Consider the following 25,198-nt stretch of genomic DNA (forward strand, 5'->3'; position numbering starts at 1 on the left):
TTTAATTATAGTACATCCTTATGGAATTCTGTTCATATTTGAGCAGAGGGGTAGAGCTTTAGCGAATCATCATTTATCAGGCCATTACAAACTCTATAGTCTCATGACACACTCCTGCTAATCCAACGGACCATAAAAGTGGTTTACGCGATCACAAAAAGAAGGTGTGCCACCTGCAGTGCTGTGCACCAAGGGAAAAGGAGGAACGGAACAAACATCCTTGTCCTGCATCCTGCTCTGCCCTGTCCATTTGCCAGTCAGGACATTTATTTAATTCAGGCTCCTTTGTCATTCATTTTTACAACAGCAGGCCTCTTCATTTCCGCTGCTCTTCAGATAAAGCATGGGTGTTCACCACACAGAAGAAAGGCTTTGTTAGCGGTGTGTGACCGAATGCAAATTCTATACCGCTGTTTTTTCTTTTCTTTTTCTAATCTTTTTATTATCGTCACAGAACTGCACTTGTCTTCAATAGTTCCTCTTTCATGTATTTAGCATTTCAAGAGTTAATTTGCAAAAAAAAAAATAATAATAATTATTCAATTTCTTGATTTATGTTTTTGTTTTAATTATGCATTTGCAAAAAGAAAAAAAAAATAATAATAATTCAATTTCTTGATTTATGTTTTTGTTTTAATTATGCATTTGCAAAAAGAAAAAAAAATAATAATAATTCAATTTCTTGATTTATGTTTTTGTTTTAATTATGCATTTGCAAAAAGAAAAAAATAATAATAATAATTCAATTTCTTGATTTATGTTTTTGTTTTAATTATGCATTTGCAAAAAGAAAAAAATAATAATAATAATAATTCAATTTCTTGATTTATGTTTTTGTTTTAATTATGCATTTGCAAAAAGAAAAAAATAATAATAATAATAATTCAATTTCTTGATTTATGTTTTTGTTTTAATTATGCATTTGCAAAAAGAAAAAAAAAGCTGTACTTCATTTTAAGGTACAATTGGCTCTATGCACAGCTAGTGTTTTTCAGCCACTGAACTTCTGGTAAAAGTTTTATGTGACTATTTTCAATTTCATTACAGCATTGACGTTGTAATGTAATTCAAATATATTCCGTTACGCAGACTTAAGCATCCATTTGGTTGTTAAAGCATAAAAAGTGAAGAAAGACAGCTTAAATGCAGGCGCCATCGTTAGCGGCTGGCGAGCGCAGAAATTACATGAAAATACTGGGGTCCAATCAATGTCTATATTTTAAAGACATGGCGCGGAAAAATAATACTTAATGCAGTGCTTCTTGTTTGGTCTGATACCCACTTTATATCGTATCTCAGCCAGGTAGTGAAGATCACTGTTTTTTTTTTAAAGAAATCAGATCTTAAATGCAGCGATTTTGTATGGGATTACAATTAACCGAATGCCCTGGGGCTGGCGGGCTCAATTTAAAAGTCTGTGTGCATATACCTCATTCTTGTTATTAATAAACTATTAAACTCTTAATTTGTTGCTTATTAATAGGTATTAAAATAGTAGTTTGTTTTGGTATTAGGTGTTAGTGATGTAGAAAACAACATGAATTGTAATATTAGGAAGGTTATGAGCTTCTAGTTAATATTGAGAATTAATGCTTAAACTAAAATGTTACCAAAATAATTTATTAAAATTAATAAAAACTAAAAAAGTATATATGTTTTTGTAACTATTTAGATATTTTCAGGCTTACATTGTTTTTATTACTCTTATTAAATATGTATTTGTTGCTTGTCATTTTATTTATTGTTTTATTGTTCATCCATATATTCTGTGTAGTATTATATGCCTAAATAGTTGATGTTTGGAAATGCATATAAAGTGAGATGAAGCACTTAATGAAAAATTAGTTGGGGGGGGTAAAAGTAAGTCCTGCCTTACAGCTGAAAGGGCCAATCAGGTGGAAGTGTGTGTGTGTGTGTGTGTGTGTGTGTGTGTGTGTGTGTGTGTGTGTGTGTGTGTGTGTGTGTGTGTGTGCACACGTGCGTGCTTCCGTGGGTGTGTGTAGAGTTGAAGTCAGAATTATTAACCCCCCTTTGAAATAGTTTTTCTTTTTTTAATATTTCCCAAATGATGTTTAGCAGAGCAAGGAAATTTTCACAGTATGTCCGATAATATTTTTTCTTCTGGAGAAAGTCTTATTTGTTTTATTTCGGCTAGAATAAAAGCAGTTTTAAATTTATGAACCATTTTAAGGTCAAAATTATCAGCCCCTTAAAGCTATTTTTCAATAGTCTACAGAACCATCGTTATACAATAACTTGCCTAATAACAATAGCCTGCCTAGTTAACCTAATTAACCTAGTTAAGCCTTTAAATCCCACTTTAAGCTGTACAGAAGTGTCTTGAAAAATATCTAGTCAAATAGTATTTACTGTCATCATGGTTTACTGATCATTACATGATTTACTGTATCATTGTTTTATTAAAACTATTATGATGAGAAATGTGTTGAAAAAAAATCCGCTCTCCTTTAAACAGAAATTGGGGGAAAAAATTAAAAAGGGGACTTCAACTGTGTATATAATATATATATTTCAAATGTATTTTTGAACTTTTATTGGTATTATTATAAGAGTATGTTCTTTGTAGTATTTTTGCCTTGATAATGATGGAGCACTTAATTAAAACACATATAACATTATAAAAGATAACATGCATTTCCTTACTGCGATCATCAACTGTAAACAAAGAGTGTGTTTGCAAAAAAAAAGGATAACTCCAATTTAAAAAAAAAATTTACAAATCATATTTTTTGCAAACAAACTCTTCAATGCACACTAAATAAATTTTAATAAATTAATCAAATCTAAGTTGCCGTTTTTGCTAATAAACTACTGAAATAATCCAACAAACAATCTCTGTGTGTGTTTGACAAATGACTAAATGTAAAAGTAGAGCTGCATAATTAATCAAAAATAATAATAAAACAAAACCCACATTGTGTACTGTGATTATCAGCTTAAACAAAAAGTGTATTTGCAAATAAGTTCTTCAGTGCACGCTAAATACATTTTAAAAAATAATAGGAGCTAAGTTATCCCTTTTTGTAAATGAACTGCTGTAATAGTCCTGCAAACAATCTCTGCGTGTGTTTTGTCACAGGTGGGAGTGATCGTCACAGTTCTTCTGCTGCTCATCTTCTCCAACAGCAGTGTTTTTCTCTTCATCGGCACCTGCTGTCTCGGCCTGTTTATAAGCAGTATCTTCCCCTGCATGCTGGCGCTCACTGAAGACATCCTGGAGTATAAAGGTATTGCGACAGATGGACCGCCGGCATTGTTCAATCCTCGTTTTGTTTTTGTCTGCGGCTTTCATTGATTTGGCACTTCAGTATTTTACTGGCGGTTTACCGCTGAGCCCAAGCCCGCAGGAGCCGGCCGATTCATTCTTCCACCGCTGGCCTTTGACTTTACGGGCGCTTCGAAAAGTGACAGGTCTTGCATCTTATGGTGGAGATGATCCTTTTAAAGCCCAGCGGTCAAAGCCTTTGGGGGAAATTACTAGGAAATGAATGGATAATTGCAGAGCGGAGGCTGTATGCTGCAGATTTAGGGTAGAGCGATTTAAAAATACATCATTACAAATATCAGTGAGTCCCTGCAGAACGATGATGCTGAAATGCTTATGAAATGAGATGATAAACGATTGGCAGACATCTAACGAAGTCCCGCCCTAGAGTTGAAAGAGCCAATCAGATTTGTGATTTTGTTGACTCTAGGATTAATGGATCTGCCTTATAAATGCATTGAGAGTTGCGCGATTAATCAAAATAAATCCCAAAGCGCAACTATTCCCTACTGCGATTATCAAATCAGCAACTGTACATAAATAATTGATGTACTTGTATATGCAGTTTATTATATACAGTGTGTGTGCTGCATGATTTAGACTGAAGCAAAGCCTGTTCCTTTACACACACATTTTTTCCTACAAATTTTCTGCATTTAGGAGGACTTAAAGAGATTGATCAGCCAAAAATGAAAGTTTACTCGCCCTTAATTGATTCCAAATGGTTGTGAGTTTCTTCTGTTGAACATAAAAGATGATATTTTGAAGATGTTGGAAGCAGGAAGCCATTGACCTCCATAGTAGGAAAGGAACATACTAGAGCTGCACGATTCTGGCTAAAATGAGAATTGCTTTTTTTTTTTTTATTATTTTTTATTTATTTATTTTTTTTGCTTAAAATAAATATCACTATTTTCTCACGATTCTATAGATGTAAATAAAGCTTAATATGAGATTATTGTTTTTTTCTCAAACATGGTAAAACAATATTAATAGTATAATTTATCAGAGTGTGTAGGTCTACTGGTTTCTATACATAATTCTATTCTTCTTATAATAATTCTGATGTTGAATTATGTTTGAGATATAGGCCTATGCTTGCTTGCAATCTGTCGTTGAGAACATTATTAGACCATTTAATTCACTGGTAAAATCAACATTATATAGGCTAGAGTAGTTATACTGACACTGTGAATATTTATTTTTATGCACAACTCTGTGTTCGGAATGAAAGAAAAAAACTTCTCAAATGCTTGTCGCAATCATAACTCTAAAATGCGATATGATTATTTTAATTTAATTTAATTTAATGCTAAGTGCTGTTTATACTTAGCGTGCGGCTCTCAAACGATCACTCTGTGCCACAAACTGAATATTATTTACAACTTTATTACCTGTTACTCACAGCATAAGCAGGTTCTGTTCACTGAAGCAGATGTGCGCGCACAGTCAGCAGCTCACGTCACGTGATTTCCCGACTGCGAATACAGCATTATATGACAAAAATTAGATTTTTGGGTGAATTATACCTTATAAATACAGTATGTGTCTCTTTTAACATCATTTGGAGGTGTCCATGTCGCTGAGCAACGTGTGTGAAACAATGAAAAGACTCGTGCAGCCGCCTTTGCTTCTCTCCTAAACTTGAAAATATGATTTGCAGAATCATAGAAATGCTGGATTAAGATCGTCTAGGGGGTCGAATTGTGAACGTGATCTTATTTCGATTAATTGTGCAGCTCTAGAACATACAATGGAAGTCAATAGCTAGCAGTTTACAACGTTCTTTAAAATAAAAGAGAAGAAAGAAACTCGCACAGGTTTGGAACAAGTGGAGGATGAGTAGGTAGCTGTGTTTCCATCCACCTATTTTGATGCACATTTTGTTATATCGCATAAAAAATGTTTAATGGGTGGCGAAGGTACACATCCCTACATTTTGAAAATGCACATAAAAATGTAAGCGCACAACTGATAAGAAACAATTAGCAGAAACTACCATGGAAACACATTTAACAAAAATATTTAAGCATGCACATCAAAAGTCATGTGATTTTTGTTTTAACCAGGTGGAAAAGCTCACATGATAGGAAAACTTGAAGCAGGTGCTTGATTAAAAAAATGAAATCGAAACAAAAAATGACACACTGCTGCAACTGCTCTCAAAAAATATTAATATGTTAAGATTATTCGTTATTCCTATTTTTTTGAATAATTAATATATTATTATTAATCATATATATATATATATATATATATATATATATATATATATATATATATATATATATATATTCAATTATATATTATTAATAATATATATGATAATATATATCATTAAAGTTGTCTGTTGTTTAAAAGCTTTATCTCAGGTTTGTGCATAAATCTAAAGCATATCTTTGGATGGAAACAGCTTGATAAGAATTTTCATTTTGGGGTAAACAATCCCTAAAGTTTTATATTGACAAACCATTTTAGTTTTCCAGTTTTTCATACTTATTACCTAGATTAGGTTTGCCCAAACTCAGTCCTGGAGGGCTGGTGTCCTGCAGATTTTACTTTAGCTCCACCTTGCCTCAACACACCTGCACGGATGTTTCTAGAAAGCCTAGTAAGAGCTTGATTAGCTAGCCCAGGTGTTTCTGATTGGGGTTGGAACTAATCTTTGCAGGACACCTGCCCTCCAGGACATGAATGTCAAAAAAAACATGAATGTCAACTCATTTTGGTGTGTTTTATGTCCAGGCTGTGCCACCACGGTGCTGGTGACCAGTGCAGGAATGGGCGAGATGGTGCTCCAGGTGCTCGTGGGTTCGGTAGGTGTGGGACTTGAACCCTTAAGCTTTGCGTGGCGAGTATTATGATGCTCCGCTAGGTTATGTGACTGTGTGAATGTGTGTCCTTCCTCAGGTGATGCACAGTCGGGGCAGCTTCAGTTTCCTGCTGTGTGGGATGATCTTCGGCTGCCTGGGATTCACTTTCTTCACTTTTCTCTACTTCGTCCAGCAGAGTCATAAAAGCTATACGGAAGGTGCGTTGCTTCTTTGAACTCCCAGTTTTGGCTTGACGTGTTTGTGGATTTTTTCCAATGCATCAGGGTTTATACGGAGTTTAGCTTGATTTGGTCGCCTGAGACAAATTTGGGAAATCCAAAAAGATCCCTAGGCTAAAATCTTTAGCATTAGCCCTTAAGATAGGCCAGTGCAAAATTTCTGCCTTTTATATTGAATTCTATGGAGTATAACAGCAAATTGACTCCTCACTTAGCCACTCCCAAAAACCGCCACCCACCAATCGTGGCTTAGCAACTGTAGCTATGCACAGGGGCTCTGTCAAGCTTTCGAGTGAGTGCATATGGATTGTGCAAATCTGACACCCGGTATCCTTAAAGTTTGGATGGCACAGGGGAATTTTTTTCCTTTTCAAAACCAAAAACCCAAGAGGAGAAATGGCAGCGTGGATCAAGCTGTGTGAGGAGCGCTAAAGGAGCGGAGCTAAGTTGGTTTTGTTTCGATATTCCTGACACATTCAGTGACAGACCGACGGCAATAACTCGCACACCTCTTACCCTAAACGGATCTAAACTGCTTCCTACAAAAATACAAAGCAGTTTCTTTCTTTTTTTTTTGGCTCGATATTATGAGCACCCTTTAAGCCTTCATAGTAACGTTAGTCATACTAATAGCGAATAGTGCGTAATGACATGAGTTATTGATTTGGAAAATACGAATCTGTTGCTAACTTTACTAAACTTCATATATCCATCTATTTCAAGCTACGAATATTTAAAATTACAAATCAACAGAACAAAACAGAGATGTGATCACGAACTGAGCACTTGCGATCAATATACTTTACCAGCGGCTGTTTTTCAGTAATTTATAAAGAGCACACAAACATACTGACAGTTATAGGTAACCTACTGCATTGTTATGAGTCAATGATGCTAATATTCAGCTCAAATCAATCAGTTTCCCCTTTCTGGCTGTTCTTTCTATGAATGAACTAACGTTATGTAAAACCACTGTCTATGCGTGTTTCCTCGTCGGTTAGTAACGCTATAATTCATTGCACAACAATAGTCTATCAGGCTTTTTGGCTAAAAATAGAGAAATCACGGTTTAATTCATTATTATTATATTATTTTTAAATGTCACCTCTCCTGCTGAGCATGAGCTAAGCTGTTGAATTGTTAGCGTATGAGGCAGCTAGGCTAAGCTAGCTTCAATTTTGATTGAATTATTCTCTAATCCAGTGGTTCTCAAAGTGGGGGTCGGGACCCCCTAGGGGGTCGCGGGACAATGACAAGGGGTCGCTTGGTGATATCCAAAACTCAAATAAATTTATTAAACTATTAGAATTACCATATTTTATTCATAATCGACAGAATATAGTTAATAGTTGCATTAAAGAAACAACAACATAAAAAATAACAATCAGCCATCAGCCTTTAATTTTAAAAGCAAAATGTAATTAAATCCATAAATGACTTTAAAAAACATTATATGGCTAATAGACTGTTGCATTTTTGTGTTGTCAATAAGCTCATGTTTATATTTGCCTATAGTTGTGTCTGCAACATTTACATATTTACAGTACAACCACCTTAAAAAATGGGGGTCGCGAGCCACTAATATGATTATTTTTGGGGTCGCGGGCTGAAAAGTTTGGGAACCCCTGCTCTAATCGGTTGCCTATTATGTGGTGAATATCCCCCTGTAATGCATACTGCAGTCCTTTTTTGTCTGGCTTTCTCTGATATCTCACCTGTTCGCCAAAAATGACATTATATCCCTGGCAATGTCTGACACCGGCGCATACACATTGTAAAAGCCATGCCAGGCACGAAAGCTTGTCAGGCGTTGCAACAGTAGCTAAGTAGGGCGGGGCTTAGCGAAGGGTCAATTAGAGTGTGTGGTTGTGTGCATAAATACACTCACTATGTTTACTATGTTCTGAGAGCTGAGCTGCTTGTTTTGGTTATCTCAGACATATCAAGGTAAGTGTGCAAAGGTTTCTCTCTCACACACACACACACATGCACACACATGCACACACACGCACAAACACACACACACGTTTGTTTTTGTGAAAAGTGGGGACATTACATAGGTTTCCATTCATTTTATACTGTCCAAACCATATATTGTATTGCCCTTACCCCACCCCACCCCTAAACCCAACCATCACAGGAGACTGTGTGCAGCTTTACTCTCTGATTAAACTCATCCTGTAGGATTTATAAGCATTTTGAGATACGAGGATGTCACCAATGTCCTCATATTTCACCTCCTTTTTTTAATACCCGTGTCATACCCATGTCATTATACAGATTTGTGTCCTGATATATCACAAAAACACGTACACACACACACACACACACACACACACACTATACTTCATATAATTCCATATAAAAGCCAGAAACTATGTTTTTTTTTTTTACACTGCAACTGATGATCAGCAGTACAAATCTGACCTCTTCCCAACAGGGAAAAGCATCAAGAATGCATGATTATTTAGTGCCATGGCTTTGCAATCAAAAAAGTCATTATAGTATAAGTCAATGTGGCAAAAACAGCCACCAACATTACAAAATGGTGGTAAATTTGCCCAGAGTATGTTGAGTTTTTGAACATTATCAAAGTATTTTCTTAAAATATGTGTCAAAATAAGATTTGTCACCAAAAATCATTCCAGTTGCTAAACACACAGAGAAAGCTGTGGCCAAATTAAGACTCCAAATCACCCCAGAGTGGATGAAAACATTCTCAATAGAACACAAGGGTTACGTTTTTTGGTGGCATCATGACATGTGCCATTTTTTTCTGTATTCAGATGTCTTGGGTGAATGTTGAATTCATATTTTAATCAAACTGCTGCAGAATTAGTTTGGATGAGGACCAAATGCCGTTTGTTTCCAATGACCATGTTCCCTTCACACTGAACGAAATGATCCAGTTGCACTAAGGAGCAAGTGCACAAGGGTTCATTTCATTCCAATCAAACCTGCCATTTACAAAACACAAAAGGTCAATTTTTAAAGTATTTCCTCTATTTTTCCGTACAGCTTTGCCCGGTAACTCTCCTGTGGAACGACATGAGGAAAATGGGATCAAGACCTGCTCTGCTGCGGTCCTGAACTCATGGGACACGCCAGAGCACAAAACATCCCTGGATCCATAACAGTGGAAGAAGATTGATGAAAATATGACCGGTGCAAAGGGACCATGGTGTCGATGACTCAGGGAGAAAAGCAATAATATTCTCGGATAATTACGCAATTCGTTGACAATCTACATAGCTGACCGTCACCGAGTGTTAAAACGTATGAGATCTTGAACTAAAGGTTTATTTTTGTATTTAAATATATTTTGCTGAACGGATGAATGTGCACAAATGTGTCGCGATTTTGTAATTTTCAATGTCATGTGGTTATGTGCAATACAGTAACTTTTCTAACAAGACATGGCTTAGTGTTTGTTGTTAGAAATGGAGTGATGGATGACAGTAACAAAAATACAGTATTTTTTAAAATTTGTGTAAGTAAAGTTGTCTTTAAAAAAAAAAAATAAATGCATCCAAAGGCTCGCTCACAATGGTAGTGTGTATGTGTGATACTGAAAATGAAATGATGTCTCAATATGTTTTCGATGTTGGTGTTTTTTGGCTCATTGTGGGTAAAATAAATATGACCGCAAAATGGCCAGTAGATGGCAACAAGTCAGTCTTGAAGAGCGATTCACTGAATCATTCAGTTCAAATGATTCATTCAAATGGTTGGAGCTATTGTTGATGGCAAAACAGAAAAGAAATGGTATTGTGTTTAAAATGTAACTCAATATTTTTTTTTGTTTCTTGAACTCTTGTATAAAATCATGCTAATGCACTGATATATGAGAAAATGGCACTCTTGTTAAAAAAAAATACATGGATATTTTTAACACAAATTATCACACAACTAAAATGGTAGCACAAAGGAGCAATAGGCATTCACTTAACTTGCCTGTGCACAAATTTGTGTGAATTGTGTCTACGGACAGTTTTACCAATAAATCACGCTTCATTGAAAACAGGACATCAGGGTCCCCTACTCTTTACGAGAAGTGCCATGCGATTCTTAATGACCACAGAGAGTCAGGATCTCTGTTTATCATCTCTTCCGAAAGACAGAAATATTGTGACACCCAGTATGTTTACATAGACACCAATAATCAGATTTTAATACGATTAAGACAATACTATGCTTAAGAGTCTACCATGTAAACAGCGATTTTTGATAAAACTAATGTCATGATTGAACTAAAGAGAAATGGAATTAAGAGATGTAGAGTTTGCTGATTTAAGTCGCATTACTGTACGCTACTGTACGCTACATGTAAACACTGCAATCAAGCTTTTGTGACATTTTGCCATTTTACAACAGGATAATCTGTACACACAAGGCCAGGGGTGGCCAACCCTGTTCCTGGAAAGCCACCTTCCTGCAGATTTCAGTTGCTACCCATATCAAACACACCTGAACCAATTAATTAGGACCTGAAGACAACGTGATAATTACAGGCAGGTGTGTTTGATATGGGTTGCATCTGAAATCTGCAGGAAGGTGGCTCTCCAGGAACAGGGTTGGCCACCCCTGCACAAGGCTGTTTGACACTATTCTGTTCGTCTACTAGTCAGTAAAGGACCAAAAACACCTGCGTTGCAAAATGCGAAGGTTTTCTTTCCCCATACGCTGTGTGGAATACCCCATTAAAACAACACTTTTCTAGCAGTTCAAACTCGCATCCAATATCTCGTTTGTCAGGGGGGGGGCGTGCATGAAATGTTCCTGAATGTATGTGAAAGTGGCAATCTGCAGTTCAAGTCGACAAATTAAAAATGAAGCTCCCGAAATCACATGAAACTCTGGAGGAAATGTGGATATCGTGGCAATGACGTTAATCGAATTATGTGCTGTAACGTAAAATGGGATCATGAAAGGATTGATCAAGAAGCGACTCATGTAAAAACCTCAATCACGTTATTGTCTTACTCAGATTAAGCCAAATAATTTGATTACTGATGTCTATGTTAACGTTGTCACTGAAACAATAGTTGTTCTTAATACAGTGCAGTTATGACGTCAACATTTGCTGGATGAGAAATCTGTTTTTTAAAGGGCAACGTGCTAAAATCTAAAGGATAACACTTGGCATTTTCAATGATAATAAATTACAGTTCTAATAATTGATTTCATGTATAACTTTGTTATAATAAATTAATTTTCCATTCATAAAATGATTTGACTTTAGGCATGGGCCGATATAAGTTTCTGACGGTATGATAACCTTGCATAAAAATATCATGGTATAAGTACTTTTTTAATGTCTGGGTAAAAAAACATTAACCCTGCAATCAAGCTTTTGCGACATTTTGCCATTTTACGACAGGATAGTCTGTACACACAAGGCTGTTTGACACTATTCTATGCGTCTACTGAGTCAGTAAAGGAACACAAACACCTGCATTGCAAAATGCGAAGATTTTCTTTCCCCATACGCTGTGTGGTATCAAACTCCATTAAAACAACACTGTTCTAGCAGTTCAAACCCGCATCCAATATCTTATTTGTCATGGGGGCATGCATGAAATTTTCCTGAATGTATGTGAAAGTGCCGATCTGCAGTTCAAGTCGACAAATTAAAAATGAAACCCCCGAAATGACATGAAACTCTGGAGGAAATGTGGATATCTTGGCAATGACGTTAATCGAATTATGTGCTATGACGTAAAATGGGATCATGAAAGGATCGATCAAGAAGCAACTCGAGTAAAACATCAATCACATTATTGTCTTATTTAGAGTAAGCCAAATAATTTAATTACTGATGTCTATGTTAACGTTGTCACTGAAACAATAGTTGTTCTTAATACAGTGCAGTTATGACGTCAACGTTTGCTGGATGAGAAATCTGTTTTTTAAAGGGCAACGTGCTAAAATCTAAAGGATAACACTTGGCACTTTTAATGATAATAAATTACAGTTATAATACAGTTCTAATAATTGATTTCATGTATAACTACGTTATAATAAATTAATTTTCCATTCATAAAATGATTTGACTTTAGGCATGGGCCGATATAAGTTTCTGACGGTATGATAACCTTGCATAAAAATATCATGCTATCATGGTATAAGTACTTTTTTAATGTCTGGGTAAAAAAACATTAACCCTGCAATCAAGCTTTTGCGACATTTTGCCATTTTACGACAGGATAGTCTGTACACACAAGGCTGTTTGACACTATTCTATGCGTCTACTGAGTCAGTAAAGGAACACAAACACCTGCATTGCAAAATGCGAAGGTTTTCTTTCCCCATACGCTGTGTGGAATACTCCATTAAAACAACACTGTTCTAGCAGATGAAACTCGCATCCAATATCTTGTTTGTCATGGGGGCATGCATGAAATGTTCCTGAATGTATGTGAAAGTGCCAATCTGCAGTTTAAGTCGACAAATTAAAAATGATACCCCCGAAATGACATGAAACTCTGGAGGAAATGTGGATATCGTGGCAATGACGTTAATCGAATTAAGTGCTATAACGTAAAATGGGATAATGAAAGGATCGATCAAGAAGCAACTCATGTAAAAACCTCAATCACATTATTGTCTTACTCAGATTAAGCCAAATAATTCGATTACTGATGTCTATTGTAAACGTTGTCACTGTCCTTGCTCTCTTAAATATCACTTGATAAATATTTGAAAAGGAATAAACATTTCACAGGAAAATAATCATTTACTGTATAGAGTTTGGTGTGAATGAGCTTTAAGGATAGAAATAATTTCACTGATCCAATTTCAGCAGTTTGTTCTATATAGCGTCGTTCAAACTCATTCGGTCAATGTTTGGATGTGCTTGATAGGCATTTGTGTTGAATTGTCGAGAGTCATGAAAGGACATCCTACTGTCGTGCTGCAAAAGTTTCCTCATATTGTGATCTCTTCGGTCTCTCTAAAGCCAGTGACCTCAGATTCAGGTGGGTGAGCCTGATTGTGGGACAGCGCTGTGTCAGCATGTTTCTCTTGGCCTGGGTAACGTTTTATTTGTTTTTTCTGGTTTACGCAGGTGTCAGACATGCTAACGTTAACACAACCGCTGCGTAAATGAGGTCAGCTTCGTGCAGCTGTATTTGATGAAGACCCAAAGCCAGATGAGTTACACGTTTGCTTGTCTTTTTAATAGAAATCTTCCTTCCCTTCCAAACATCCAAAGATTAGTACAACAGGTATGCCGATGAACATAGGTTTGTAAACATTAGAGCTGCTAGAGAAAAACATTTGCACAAAAAAAAAACATTTAGAAAACATTTGGTGCCAATATTGTACCTTTACAGTGAAATCTGCCACACGCTTGATTATTATATCATCATCCGTTACTTTGTTTTTTTCTTCACAAAATACATTTTTGCTCATGAGAAACAATGGTTGTTCTAAATACAGTGCAGTTATGACGTTTGCTGGATGAGAAATCTGTTTTTTTGTAAGGGCAACGTGCTAAAATCTAAAGGTTAACACTTGGCACTTTCAATGAATAGGGCATGGGGAGTTTAAAAGACAAGTTTAAGTTGTATTTTAAAGATATATGATAATAATGCTGTATATATAGTAATTTCAGGATCTCAATTAAGAAGAGAAGTTTGCTGATTGCTAAATTTGAATGTTTTTCTATATTTAGAAACAAAAACAAAAAAAGGAAAACTTAAATTTATTAGTATAACATGTATAACTAAGTTACATTAAATCAATTTTCCTTTCATAAAAGGATTTGATTTTAGGCATGGGCGGGTTTGAGTTTCTGACGGTATGATTACCTTGGATAAAAATATCATGCTATCATTTAACGCAATATATTTCATTTAGGAAACATTTATAATACTTTGGAACAGTCATGTCAGGCTAAATAATTCAAATAAAATGCTATCTTCATTCGTTTCAAAAGCACAGATTTCTTAACAGCACATTAAAAAACACATTCAAAAAAACCTTACATATATCTTAAGAACGGAATGACAGAAAATGTTAGCGACTTTTGTTAACTTTTCCAATCGGCAGTAAACCTTAAAACCGGTTATCGTCTCATGCCTATTTGCTTTTACGCAAAAACAGATGGATTTTATCAGTCCCTCCAGGATTTTGTGTCCATCTTGAGGTCAAAAAAGCTGATTTTTGTGTATTTTCACAGCAAAAGACAAGAATTTTATCTAATAATGCCATCACTTTCCCAGGTTTGGAGAAAAACCATTGCAAAATGTCATTTCAGTCTGCAAATATTGTATGTTAGAAAAATTACTCTCCATATTCCTGAAGATAATTGTTTATAGTCAACTGATAAACATTTTATTTAACAAAAAACACACACACACACACACACACACACACACACACAAAGAGAAAAACTTGGAAAGTGGCGATTTTACTAAGAAGACTGAATTAGCTATCTAAGTTTCAATTTTAATGTAACCATCTCTTTTTAGTCTATACACTACCAGACTAAAGTCTTGTCCCCTGTCCACGTTTTAGGAACAAATAATAACTTGACTTCTAGTTGACCATTTGGTATTGGAAGTGGCTTATATTAAAGGCAAAGACCTCTAGATTACGCTTATTTTATTTTATTTTTTTTATTTTTAATTAATTAGGACAGTAAGGTCTGACTTTGCTTAGACAAAATCTTGTCACTTAACAGAAATAATGTACAGTATAGAATATAAAGTCATGATGCAGTGGAAAAAGAATGAATATTGTGTATGACCCCCATGAGCTTGGAGGACTGCATCCATACATCTCTGCAATGACTCAAATCACTTATTAATAAAGTCATCTGGAATGGCAAAGAAAGCGTTCTTGCAGGACTCCCAGAGTTCATCAAGATTCTTTGGATTCATCTTCAATGCCTCCTCCATCTTACCCCAGACATGCTCAATAATGTTCACTTCTGGGGGCTGGGCTGGCCAATACCGGAGCACATTGACCATGATTTTTCCTTCACCAAACTTGACTGATATCTTTGAAAATCTTGGGTGTCAATAGGTCTCCTGCAGTATTTGTGATGATTGGGATGCAGTTCAACAGATGATTCATCCGAAAAATCTACCCTCTGCCACTTTTCCAAATGATCAACTAGAAGTCAAGTTATACAAAATATAGTGTATATATATATGTATTATTGTAATATGTAATATTATTGTAATATTGTAATATGTAAATATGTGGCTACATAGTATTATTAACAATAATAACTGAATGTTAATTATCAATAATCACAATTTATATTTTAAAGCACATTTAATAAAACTCTCCACTGCAGTTTGCTTTAAGTGCTTTCTTAGCATCCTATTCATGAAAGTGCCATGCCTCTAAAATACAGGGTTTAATGACTTCTTTTGGAATAAAAACATCCTTTTAGAGAAAACAAACTGGTAATAATCGATAAATCAATCATAAAATATACAGTTTTGTTTGTTAATTATGCTGGAAAGTCTTAAAATCCATTACGAAATCTCTGTGCAGCAATGCATAGTTTCTAAATGTTGATTCAAAGCCAGCATTAAAGTGTTTGGTGTGGTGGAGTCGCTAATAAGATGAAATTAGCTTTAAATACAAAAATACAAAGTGCCAGCATGAGGACGAAAACTGTGTTAAGTGCTTTAGACTCACATTAAAGTACAACAGATGTTCAGTACGGCTACAAGAGTTAAATGAGCTCTTGGGGAAAACTCAAACAAACAAACAAACAAACAGAGAAGGAATCATTGCTTAAAAGCTAAACACGGATAAGAAACCCATTTAATCCATTACACAGAGAAATGAGAATTTTCATAGAAACAAAACAAATGACTATTTAATGAAGTAAAAAAAAAAAAAGCTGTCAAAATACACTCCTGTTTCCCTCAAATGAAAAAAAGAAGAAAAAAACACTAGTGAAGTGGGCAAGGGAGCATTTAACTAAAATAATGGAAACAGGTTAAAAACAAGTCGCAATGCTCACTGCACAAAATCCATTATTCAAAATGTTGAAGGCATTAAGCGACTCGGAGTCCCTCGATGAGAAGGCAATTGCTCACGATACAGGCAAGAGCAATCAAACACAGTCTGAATGCTGAGGGAATGCAAATGAAGAGCTGGAGAAAACACTAGAAAACAACAGCACGATGCTATGGACACCCGCCTATTTACAATGAGACATCTCGACTAAAGAAAATGTTTGAATCCCTGCCTACAACTAATGAGAAATGCTTTCCTTTAGTGGAAAACAAAAGGAGATATTTAGTAAAATGTCAGAACTGCTGATTTTACACACAACATGAGTGAATACATTGTTAACCCTTTTGTTTTGTTCAAATTGACTACCCTTTCGTTGTGTTGGGGACTGTTTTTGCCCTATTGACTTCCATTATTATGACATTTTTTGATTGCAAAGTTTTGACAACAAATAATCAAGTGTCCTTGATTGTTGGTGGTTTTCCCTTGTGGCAAATTGTAAAATCTGTAGTTTTTACTGTTTTTATCTGTTGACCATTAACCGTTTAGATTAGGCCTGTGCCAAAAAAAAGTCTGACTTTTATATGGAGTTCTATGGAGTATAACAATAAATTATAGTGTGTAATATAAATTATGTTCTAAGAGCTGCTTATTTTGATTTTCTCAGACATATAAAGGCATGCTCTACACTCCATATAACTCCATATAAAGTCAGTATGATCCGTAGGATCAACAGTAAAAACCATCAACAATCAATAATACATAATATGTTGTCAAGGCCTTGCATTCAAAAAATGTCATTATAAATGGAAGTCAGTCAGGCAAAAACAGCCACTAAGATAACTAAACAGTAGTAGATTTGCCCGGGGTGTGTTGAGTTTTTGAACATTTTCAAAGCATTTTCCCAAAATACGATTTGTCACCAAACATCATTTCTAAAACACAGAAAAAGCCAAATTATGACTGACAATCACCCCAGAGTGGATAAAAACATCCCCAACAGCACAGAAGGGTTAAAAATGAAGGTTCTCTATTGATATCAATTGTTCTGTGTGGAACCATTAACATCACTGAAACCTTTGCTTTAAAAAAAAGTTCTTTAGATTAAAGTTGTTCTTTGGGGAACCGACAATGGTTAGTTTATAGCACAACTGCTAAAAAAAACCTTTAGGAACCATCATTTTACGAGTCTATACAGTCCAAAAATATGAGCATAAAAAGCACCATAAATGTAATTTATAGTGTTATTTGAAAAATAGTTCCTGGTTAATATCTTTCGAAATAAACTACTTCGTTTTGAAATTTCAGTCACATTACATACACAGAAATATAATGCACAAATCAAACATTTACTTTTACATATACATTACTTTTTTGTATAGAAAAGACATTCTGCAAAACATCAACATTTGAAGTGTCATTATGAAGGTTTAAAACAACAACAAAAAACTAAAATGACATTAAAAAGAGCAAAGGGCAGCTATTAACTGGAATAAAAGTAATTTCATATGACTGAAAGAATTACCCCAACAGCACTAGAAAGTATGAGTAAACAATCCATATTTCAAATGATCTATTTTCTACTGCATCTGAAAACAGATTCTAGCTTTTATTAACTCTTGTCCATTGTAGATATTATATTAAAGGAATGTTCTGGGTTAATAAATGTTTATTAAGGGTTAAATACACGTCCTGGGTTAAATAATAAATACTTGATATTCAGTGTCCAGAGAACATTTCTGAACTGGTTTGGTTCTGATTGTGTGAAAAACCTAGAACTAGTTAAAACTAGAACTAGCAAAAGTAGGTTTCGGACAAATCGCGATGTAGCGAAAAATGGTGCGCCGTAGAGAAAATCTGAGTGGCTCCATTTTTGTTCGGGCTGACCCAAGGATTCCAAAAATGTAACGTTTTTGAGTCTAAGACAAACGGTGTACAAATGTAAAATATTTTGGTGTTTTGCGCCATAGCGCCACCTATGGTCAGATTAGGCTGATCTTTGGCCAGGATGTAGTGTACTGGAGTACTACCATCTGGCCCAGTTTCAGCTCTCTCGGCCTTACGGTTTGGTCGGAGTGATAGTGACTTTGGCAGAAAAAAATAATAATAATAAAAATCTTGACAAAAACAATAGGTGTTCAGTGCTTCGCGCTTGACCCACTAATAATAATTTACTTTATTTAATGGCACCTTTCTAAACACCCAAGGTTAAGAAATAGAGTCAAAATAATTCTCTTTATTCCCAAATGCTCTTAAAATATATATTTAACCCAGAACAATCCTTTAAATATTTTAGTTTGTAGGTCTTTTCAGCAGCAAATTCCAAAATAGCCTTTCAGAATAGAAACAATGGACAAAATGTTCGCCTATTTATCATTTAACAGACAACAGGACTACAAGGCACCATGTTAGCATAAGCGAGAGATTTCTTCAACTCGGGTCAGTTTGTTGAGTGCAAACATCGAGGTTTGTGAAAGCATAAGGACAATACCTGAGAGCTGGACTTGAGATGCTAAATAGTTTCTATATATATATTTTTCCCTTTTTGTTTTTATGATTGCACTTTAAGTGGTCCTACAGGGAGGGTCTAACAGAGCTCAGTGTCTGCAAATTGAGTGTCAGCGATTGAGCCTTCTTCCAGTTTTGCATCTAATGCATGTCAGTTATAAATCATGGCTTGTTGAGTTTAAGAGAGAGGTAGGGTTTTATTTTGTGCAACATATGGGCATTACTTCCTATATTGGTTTATAAGTGAAGCCAAATACTCCACAAACACATTGACAACAACAACAAAATTAGGGCTTCAGAATTTGAGCAGTCTTCACCAGTGTCCTGCAAGATTCAGTCCTCTCACTGATCTCACTTGTTTTGTCCATCATCTGTAATGCAATGTCACATTTGTATATAGGTAATTATGAGTGTTATCTGATAATTAAATATATACAGTATTATCAGTTTTTTCTTTAATGAATGGTGTATTGATTTGTATGTAAAGTGCTTTGAGAAAGAACATTTTAAAGTGGCTATATAAACGAATGTATGATTATTATTATTATTCATTCATTCATTTTTCTTCGGCTTAGTCCCTTTATTTATCAGGGGTCAACACAGTAGAATGGACCGCCTACTTATCCAGCATATGTTTTAAACAGTGGATGCCCTTCCAGCTGCAACTCAGTACTGGGAAACACCCATATACTGTCACATTCACACACATAAAATACGGCCATTTTAGCTCATTCAGTTCACCTATAGCGCATGTCTTTGGAATGTGGGGTAAACTGGAGCACCCGGAGGAAACCCACGCCAACATGGGGAGAACATCCAAACTCCACACAGAAATGCTTGAACCAGTGCATTATTATTATTATTATTATTATTATTATTATTAGTGTGGGTAAGTTATTCAAAAAAGTAGTTAATTACTGATGACTAATTACAACATTAAAAGTATATTTAAATTACTTTTCTAATTATTTTGTAACCTAAAAAGTAACTAAAAGTAACTAATAATTAACAAGTAAATAAATTTTTTAAGTAGATACCACCAAATCAAAATGTCAACACGGACAATAGACATTAATCTCGTTAAATTCTTTAGATATTTTTCAAGGGCCTTTTAGATCATTTTAAAAAATGGAATAAAAAATGAATGCACAAACCATTTCAAATAGGGATGCTCCGATTGATCGGCTAGAAATCGGTATTAGCCGATAATCACATTTAACGACTGAAATGTGAATAATGACTTATTTTTTCTAACCAATTTTTTTGTTGTCTGTTTTATCTTTTTTTGTAAAGCTCCTTCTGACCATGGCATTTCCTCGCTAAATGGATTTAAGGAATTAAATGCAACATCTTTTATTTATTCTCTTAAGTAATACGAGATCTTATCATACTTTGAGGGAAAATGTGTTTTATGCAATACAAAGCATCAGAATCGCTATTCCATATTGGCCGATCACCATGACAAGGGATCAGTACTCGCTATCGGCAGCAAAAATCCTGAACGGAGAATCCCTAGTTTCAAACATATTCATGCGTATGAAATATTACCATTCATTTTTAACTCAATTATTTTGTTTATTAAACATGTTTAATTGTCTTAATGTAATTAAATGATCTAAAAATAAAAAGTAATCCCTTGAAAATTAATTTAATTACAATAACTAGTTACTTTGTAACAGATTAAACCCGCCACTGGAAATGATTTGAGGTGAATCAAAAACGTTTTTCAAAATTGTGCTCGAGTTGACAAGGATGGGTGTTGTTAAACATTAGAAGATCCATTTTAAAGTTTAAATACTGGGTAGTATAATAAACCAACAGGGGTTAACTGGACTGTGCTAACCAGCAGTAACAGGACAGACACTTCTGAATGGGCATTACAAACAGCTTTGGCTTGCTGTCCAAGGTAGATTGTATTCTGCAGAGGGATTGAATCTTGCACAACACCGGGAACGCTGACAAATGCAGGAATGGTTTAGAGCATTTGGCCCGGGCTCTACAGAAAACCATCCAGTTACGCTACACATCCAACCGATGGCCACCAATCCAGCCATCCTAATGGCGGGATGAGGCTTTAAGCACTGAGCCGGTGCCGCTCCATTCCATTTTACGCTGCATACGCTCCATTAGCTTAATGGTGAATCAGCGGTCTACTGGAGTAAAGCAAGTCCTTGGGTTTTCCCACTCAACTGAAATCATTCATAATGGCTTCCAGTATTTTAGAGAGGAGGAAAATGGTTTATATGAGAAGATATGCACCGCTACCATGGCGTATCTAGTGGTGTTACGGTAATGGTTTGATGGCATTGGGGCGTATTTGGAACACGCTTCATTACGCAGTCGCCATCAGGCACTGCAACTGAGGGCGACGCCAATTTGGCCTACTAAGTGCCCTCTCAAAGATGTGCATCATGGTCAAAGCACCAGAAAAATCACTTTTAAGATGTGTTTTTGCAATGATGAGGGTAACATCATGAGCAAAACATTCTTAATTTTCATGAAGAGAGAGACATAAATGACATATATCATGATGTAAACATAAAGGACTTATTTGTTCTGTGGAACACAAATACATTGAAGCATCCATTACATGGACAAAAACAGCTAAAGTATTTTTTCAAATTAAATTTTTGTGAACTATCCATGAAGCACGCGTGACACGGACATTACTGAGAGTTTTATTTCAGTATATCGATAAACTCAACACCGGCTCATTCTGAAAATGTAACCCTATATACATTTCTGGAGATCCCGAATTATGTAGCCAGAAATACGTATAGCTATATTTCATCTCTATAACGAACGCCGTGTTTGATGCTGTTCCTTTTTGCCGCTTATCAGCTGACTGTTCACCACCACTGTTACCAGTTTGTGCAGTGACTCGACGCATATGTCGGTAGGCTTAAAATGCAAAGGAGTTGATCGCGACGACGGCATTCGAGTCCGGAAAAGAACGGTTCCAGAAATAGGTAAGACAAAAAAAGCTAAAAAATAAAAAAAATTAGGATGTGGTAAAATCTGAAACGTGGTACAAATCAGACTGCCGCGAGGGCTTTTCTTTTTCTGGTTTGCTTTTGAAAACACTGTCGGTTTGGTTTAGGGAAGTGGATGGGTGCTTGTCAATCGGTGCTTGTGAAAACACTATTGGTTGGGTTTAGGGAAGGAGGAGCGTGGGTCAGTCGATCAGTCGACAGCGGCCTCTGGTGGATTTACGCAAGAACAGCAGGCACGAATGGCACTCGCAGGAGAAATTTGAGCAGAAAAAGCATACACAGCGGCCTCTAGTGGATTCGCAAAAACAAAAACTGCAAAAAGACGTAGCTCCTGGGACGTATTTGGCCCTCTCAAGAAATGTATAGAGAGGTAAATTTTTAGAATGAGCCTGGGTTGAACAAACTTCCAACTGAAATTGTGAGCAAGGGAACAGGGCTTTCTTTTTGTGCATCATTCCCTCTTAGCAAGCTAACAATAAGAGAGACGTGGTTATAAAAATTGTGGCTGAAATTTATTGTGTAAAACTTTCGTCAGAGAGAAGAACCGCCACTCCAAACGCAGAAAGCTTTTTTTTCAGTGGATTAACTTGCATTAATTAATTATTCACCTAAAGAATAAAATCGTGCGCTGGCAAAATAAATATAGTAACTTTTAATTTCACACGAACTTTAATTACCTCGACTTCTGCTGATTCTGATTGTTTCATAGTAATTGTGTTCAAGCTGCTCTTTAAGATTAAAATGTTGTCAAAACGTCGCACCAGCTACTTGTGTAGCTTTACCATGATGCACCTTAGATGCAGAAGAAAAAAAAATTGAACCACAAAAGCTCTTATAACCAATCAACACGGAGCACAAAGTGTTCACAAAAAATGCTGGTGCGGAGTTCCTTTATAATGTTCACATATAAACCAACGTTTGTGTACAACCCTGAAACAAATCGTGCTTGATTTCCTTTTAGTTTTTCCATATACATGAGGTAATTTTCGACCCCTCTCCTTGACTATTTCTGGATGGCTAGTAAACACAAGTAGGCACGAAAGCCTTTATATAAGTGCAGCTTGTTTTCATCAAGTGCTGTACGTGTGGTTATTGTGACAAAACACGTTAACTACATGGCAGTATAAGTGCAGCATGAGGAAAGGTACAAGATAAAACAGAGGTCGCCATTAACAAAATCACAAGGCAAAGGGGCGGTTTGGCTTGGCAAGGCAGGCTTGTTTGAGGACTTCTCAAACAAAAGGCAAACATGAGTTGAGACGAGGTGAACTTGCTGGATTATATACAGCGATCGCTCTTTATCTGATGCAAAAACAGGCTGTTGACGTCATGTGGGAACCTCTTCAGAGTCTAATTGAAGTCTTAAGCTCCACAAGAAACTAAATTCAATTAGGATCCCGATCAAACAATGGTGAAACACGCACAAGATGCCCGTTTTGGCAAGAGATGGAGCTGAATATCCATCTGCTTCAGTCGCAGTGGAGAAAATCAAAAAAGGACAGTTTTAAAGTGTCCCGCAGACACATTCTGATGGCTTGATATACATCCGAAGTTAAAGTGTATGTGGCATCGCAAAGTTCAAGAGTCAAGCGGATGCTCTTGATGCTTAAACGATGGTCATAAATCTTGGTTACCTGAAGAGGGCCGGATCAGGTGAACAGAATGAGGTTAATCTGCGTTTATCAATCAAGAACATGAGGCAGAGATGAAGTGTGAAGGCCTCGGTGCTCCTCTTATGTCTTCTGTGGGTCGGGGGAGAGAGGGCCTGGTGTGTTGGTGCCGTCTAAATTATAGATGGGAACAGTGAACTGTGTGGAGCTCAGGACAGAAGGAAACTGATATAAAAAAAGGCAGAGAAAAGAAAGAGAGAGAGAAAAAATGTTTTATAAAATATTGCTATTCTATTGTGAACATCTTAATGTCACTGGTGTTTTTGTTAAATGCTTTTAAAAAAGTTTAAATATTTTGGTGATGGTAATTTATGGTTTTGCTCTTTTTTTGTGTTAAAAATAAAGCTAATGAAAAATAAACATCTGAAAAAAAAGTTACAGCAAGACAAACAAAGCTATATAAAAATATACAAAAGGAAAATTGCATAACAAGTAAATAACAAATGCTAAAGCTTAATCTTAAAATAAACAAAAATTAAAAATATAAACTTGTACTAGTATATAAGCAATATTTACTATTCAAGTTTAATATGGAATAAATATAATAAATAAATATTGCAATGCTGTTACATTTACCTTAATAAAGAAAAAAAAAAATCGCAAAGCAAGTACATAAGACAAATACTAAAGCTTAATCTTAATCTAAACAATAATTACAAATATTAATATAAACTTATACTACGATATAAGCAATATTACCTATTTAAGTTTACTACAAGATGTACACTGATTGTATAATGCTTTAAGCCTTCTTTTCCAGAACTGTGGGAATCCTAAATAAGCCAGTCTCTCTGCACTGACTCCACAAAGAGATCATTCAGCTTTGTAATGAACAAAGCTGTTTTCACTAGAGCCACCATATCGGATTGCATATGATTTTTGTCTAGCTACAAAGCTAATCTTTCACCATTTCCCTGTTCTTCTGAAATATAATCTTTTTTGTAGTTTTATTGTAAACAAATATACATGCAAATGGATTTTTGTGAATTTTATTGTTCAAAATGTCATATTAAAGTAATTTTCAAGAACAACCTGTGATAGCATATATGCTGAATGAACTGAATATTAAAATATCTTCACAAAAACCTGGAATTGATATGTATATTTCATGTTTATTTTGTAATGTAATGTTAATAGTGAGCAAGGTATTTTTAGAAAGCAAAAGTGTTTAAAATGTCCCAGCAAACTAAAAGGGGGAGAATTCATTTTGTAAAAGTATAGAATGAAAGATACTGATTGTACTGCATGTTAGTTTGCATATTTTGTCCACTTGTAATATATTAAGAAAAAAAAAAAAAGATGCATCTAACCACTGGTTAAGAGCCGAGATTTTGTAAGGATATGATAATATTTGGCAAAAATTAAAATAATTTTTAAATAATGGAATTTGAGGGTGCAAAAAAAAATCAAAATGTGTGAGAAAATCTCAGAAGTATCAAAAGTTTTAAGCAATGCACAATACTAAGCAGAAATTGAGTTTTTATATGATAAGAAGGTGACAAAATATTCATAATGTGACATAATCTTTACTAAATATTTTAATGATTTTTGTTATAACAGAAAATTTGATTATTTTGACCCATACAATGGCTATTTTGGCTATTGTATGGAAAAACAATGAAATAAAAAAGGTCATTGTGACTTTTTATCTCAGAATTGCAAGTTAATTGATTAAAAAAAAGTCTTAATTGCGAATTTGTATTAAAAC

The 25,198-nt window shown here is 35.3% G+C and overlaps 2 protein-coding genes across 14 annotated transcripts in view; one reads left to right on the plus strand and one right to left on the minus strand.

Annotated features, from left to right (window-relative positions):
* The window catches only part of mfsd4aa (major facilitator superfamily domain containing 4Aa), a 29,706-nt gene extending 19,710 nt beyond the window's left edge, over positions 1-9,996 (plus strand). The window contains exons 7-10 of the mRNA NM_200531.2: positions 3,101-3,248; positions 6,032-6,102; positions 6,197-6,317; positions 9,357-9,996. Coding sequence (NP_956825.2) covers positions 3,101-3,248; positions 6,032-6,102; positions 6,197-6,317; positions 9,357-9,472 — 456 coding nt within the window. The 3' untranslated portion in view covers positions 9,473-9,996. The remainder of the gene's footprint in view (positions 1-3,100; positions 3,249-6,031; positions 6,103-6,196; positions 6,318-9,356) is intronic.
* Positions 1-25,198, minus strand: part of elk4 (ETS transcription factor ELK4) — a 59,355-nt gene that overhangs the window by 14,982 nt on the left and 19,175 nt on the right. For 3 of the 13 annotated variants that reach the window (XR_012386691.1, XR_012386692.1, XR_012386689.1), the window contains exons 6-7: positions 23,455-23,655; positions 4,681-4,764 (exon numbers count right to left, since the gene is read on the minus strand). The exons of 3 other annotated variants lie outside the window; for them this stretch is intronic. Coding sequence is in view for 1 of the 10 variants with exons in the window: in NM_130930.3 (NP_571005.2) it covers positions 23,554-23,655 (102 nt within the window). In the remaining 9 variants the exon portion in view is untranslated. Of the gene's footprint in view, positions 1-4,680; positions 4,765-17,540; positions 19,199-23,244; positions 23,656-25,198 lie in introns of those variants that run through there. 7 more of the 13 variants (XR_012386687.1, XR_012386690.1, XR_012386686.1 and 4 more) reach the window with 4 other exon arrangements.

The sequence above is a fragment of the Danio rerio genome, chromosome 11 (assembly GCF_049306965.1).
Source record: "Danio rerio strain Tuebingen ecotype United States chromosome 11, GRCz12tu, whole genome shotgun sequence".
Lineage (NCBI taxonomy): Eukaryota > Metazoa > Chordata > Actinopteri > Cypriniformes > Danionidae > Danio > Danio rerio.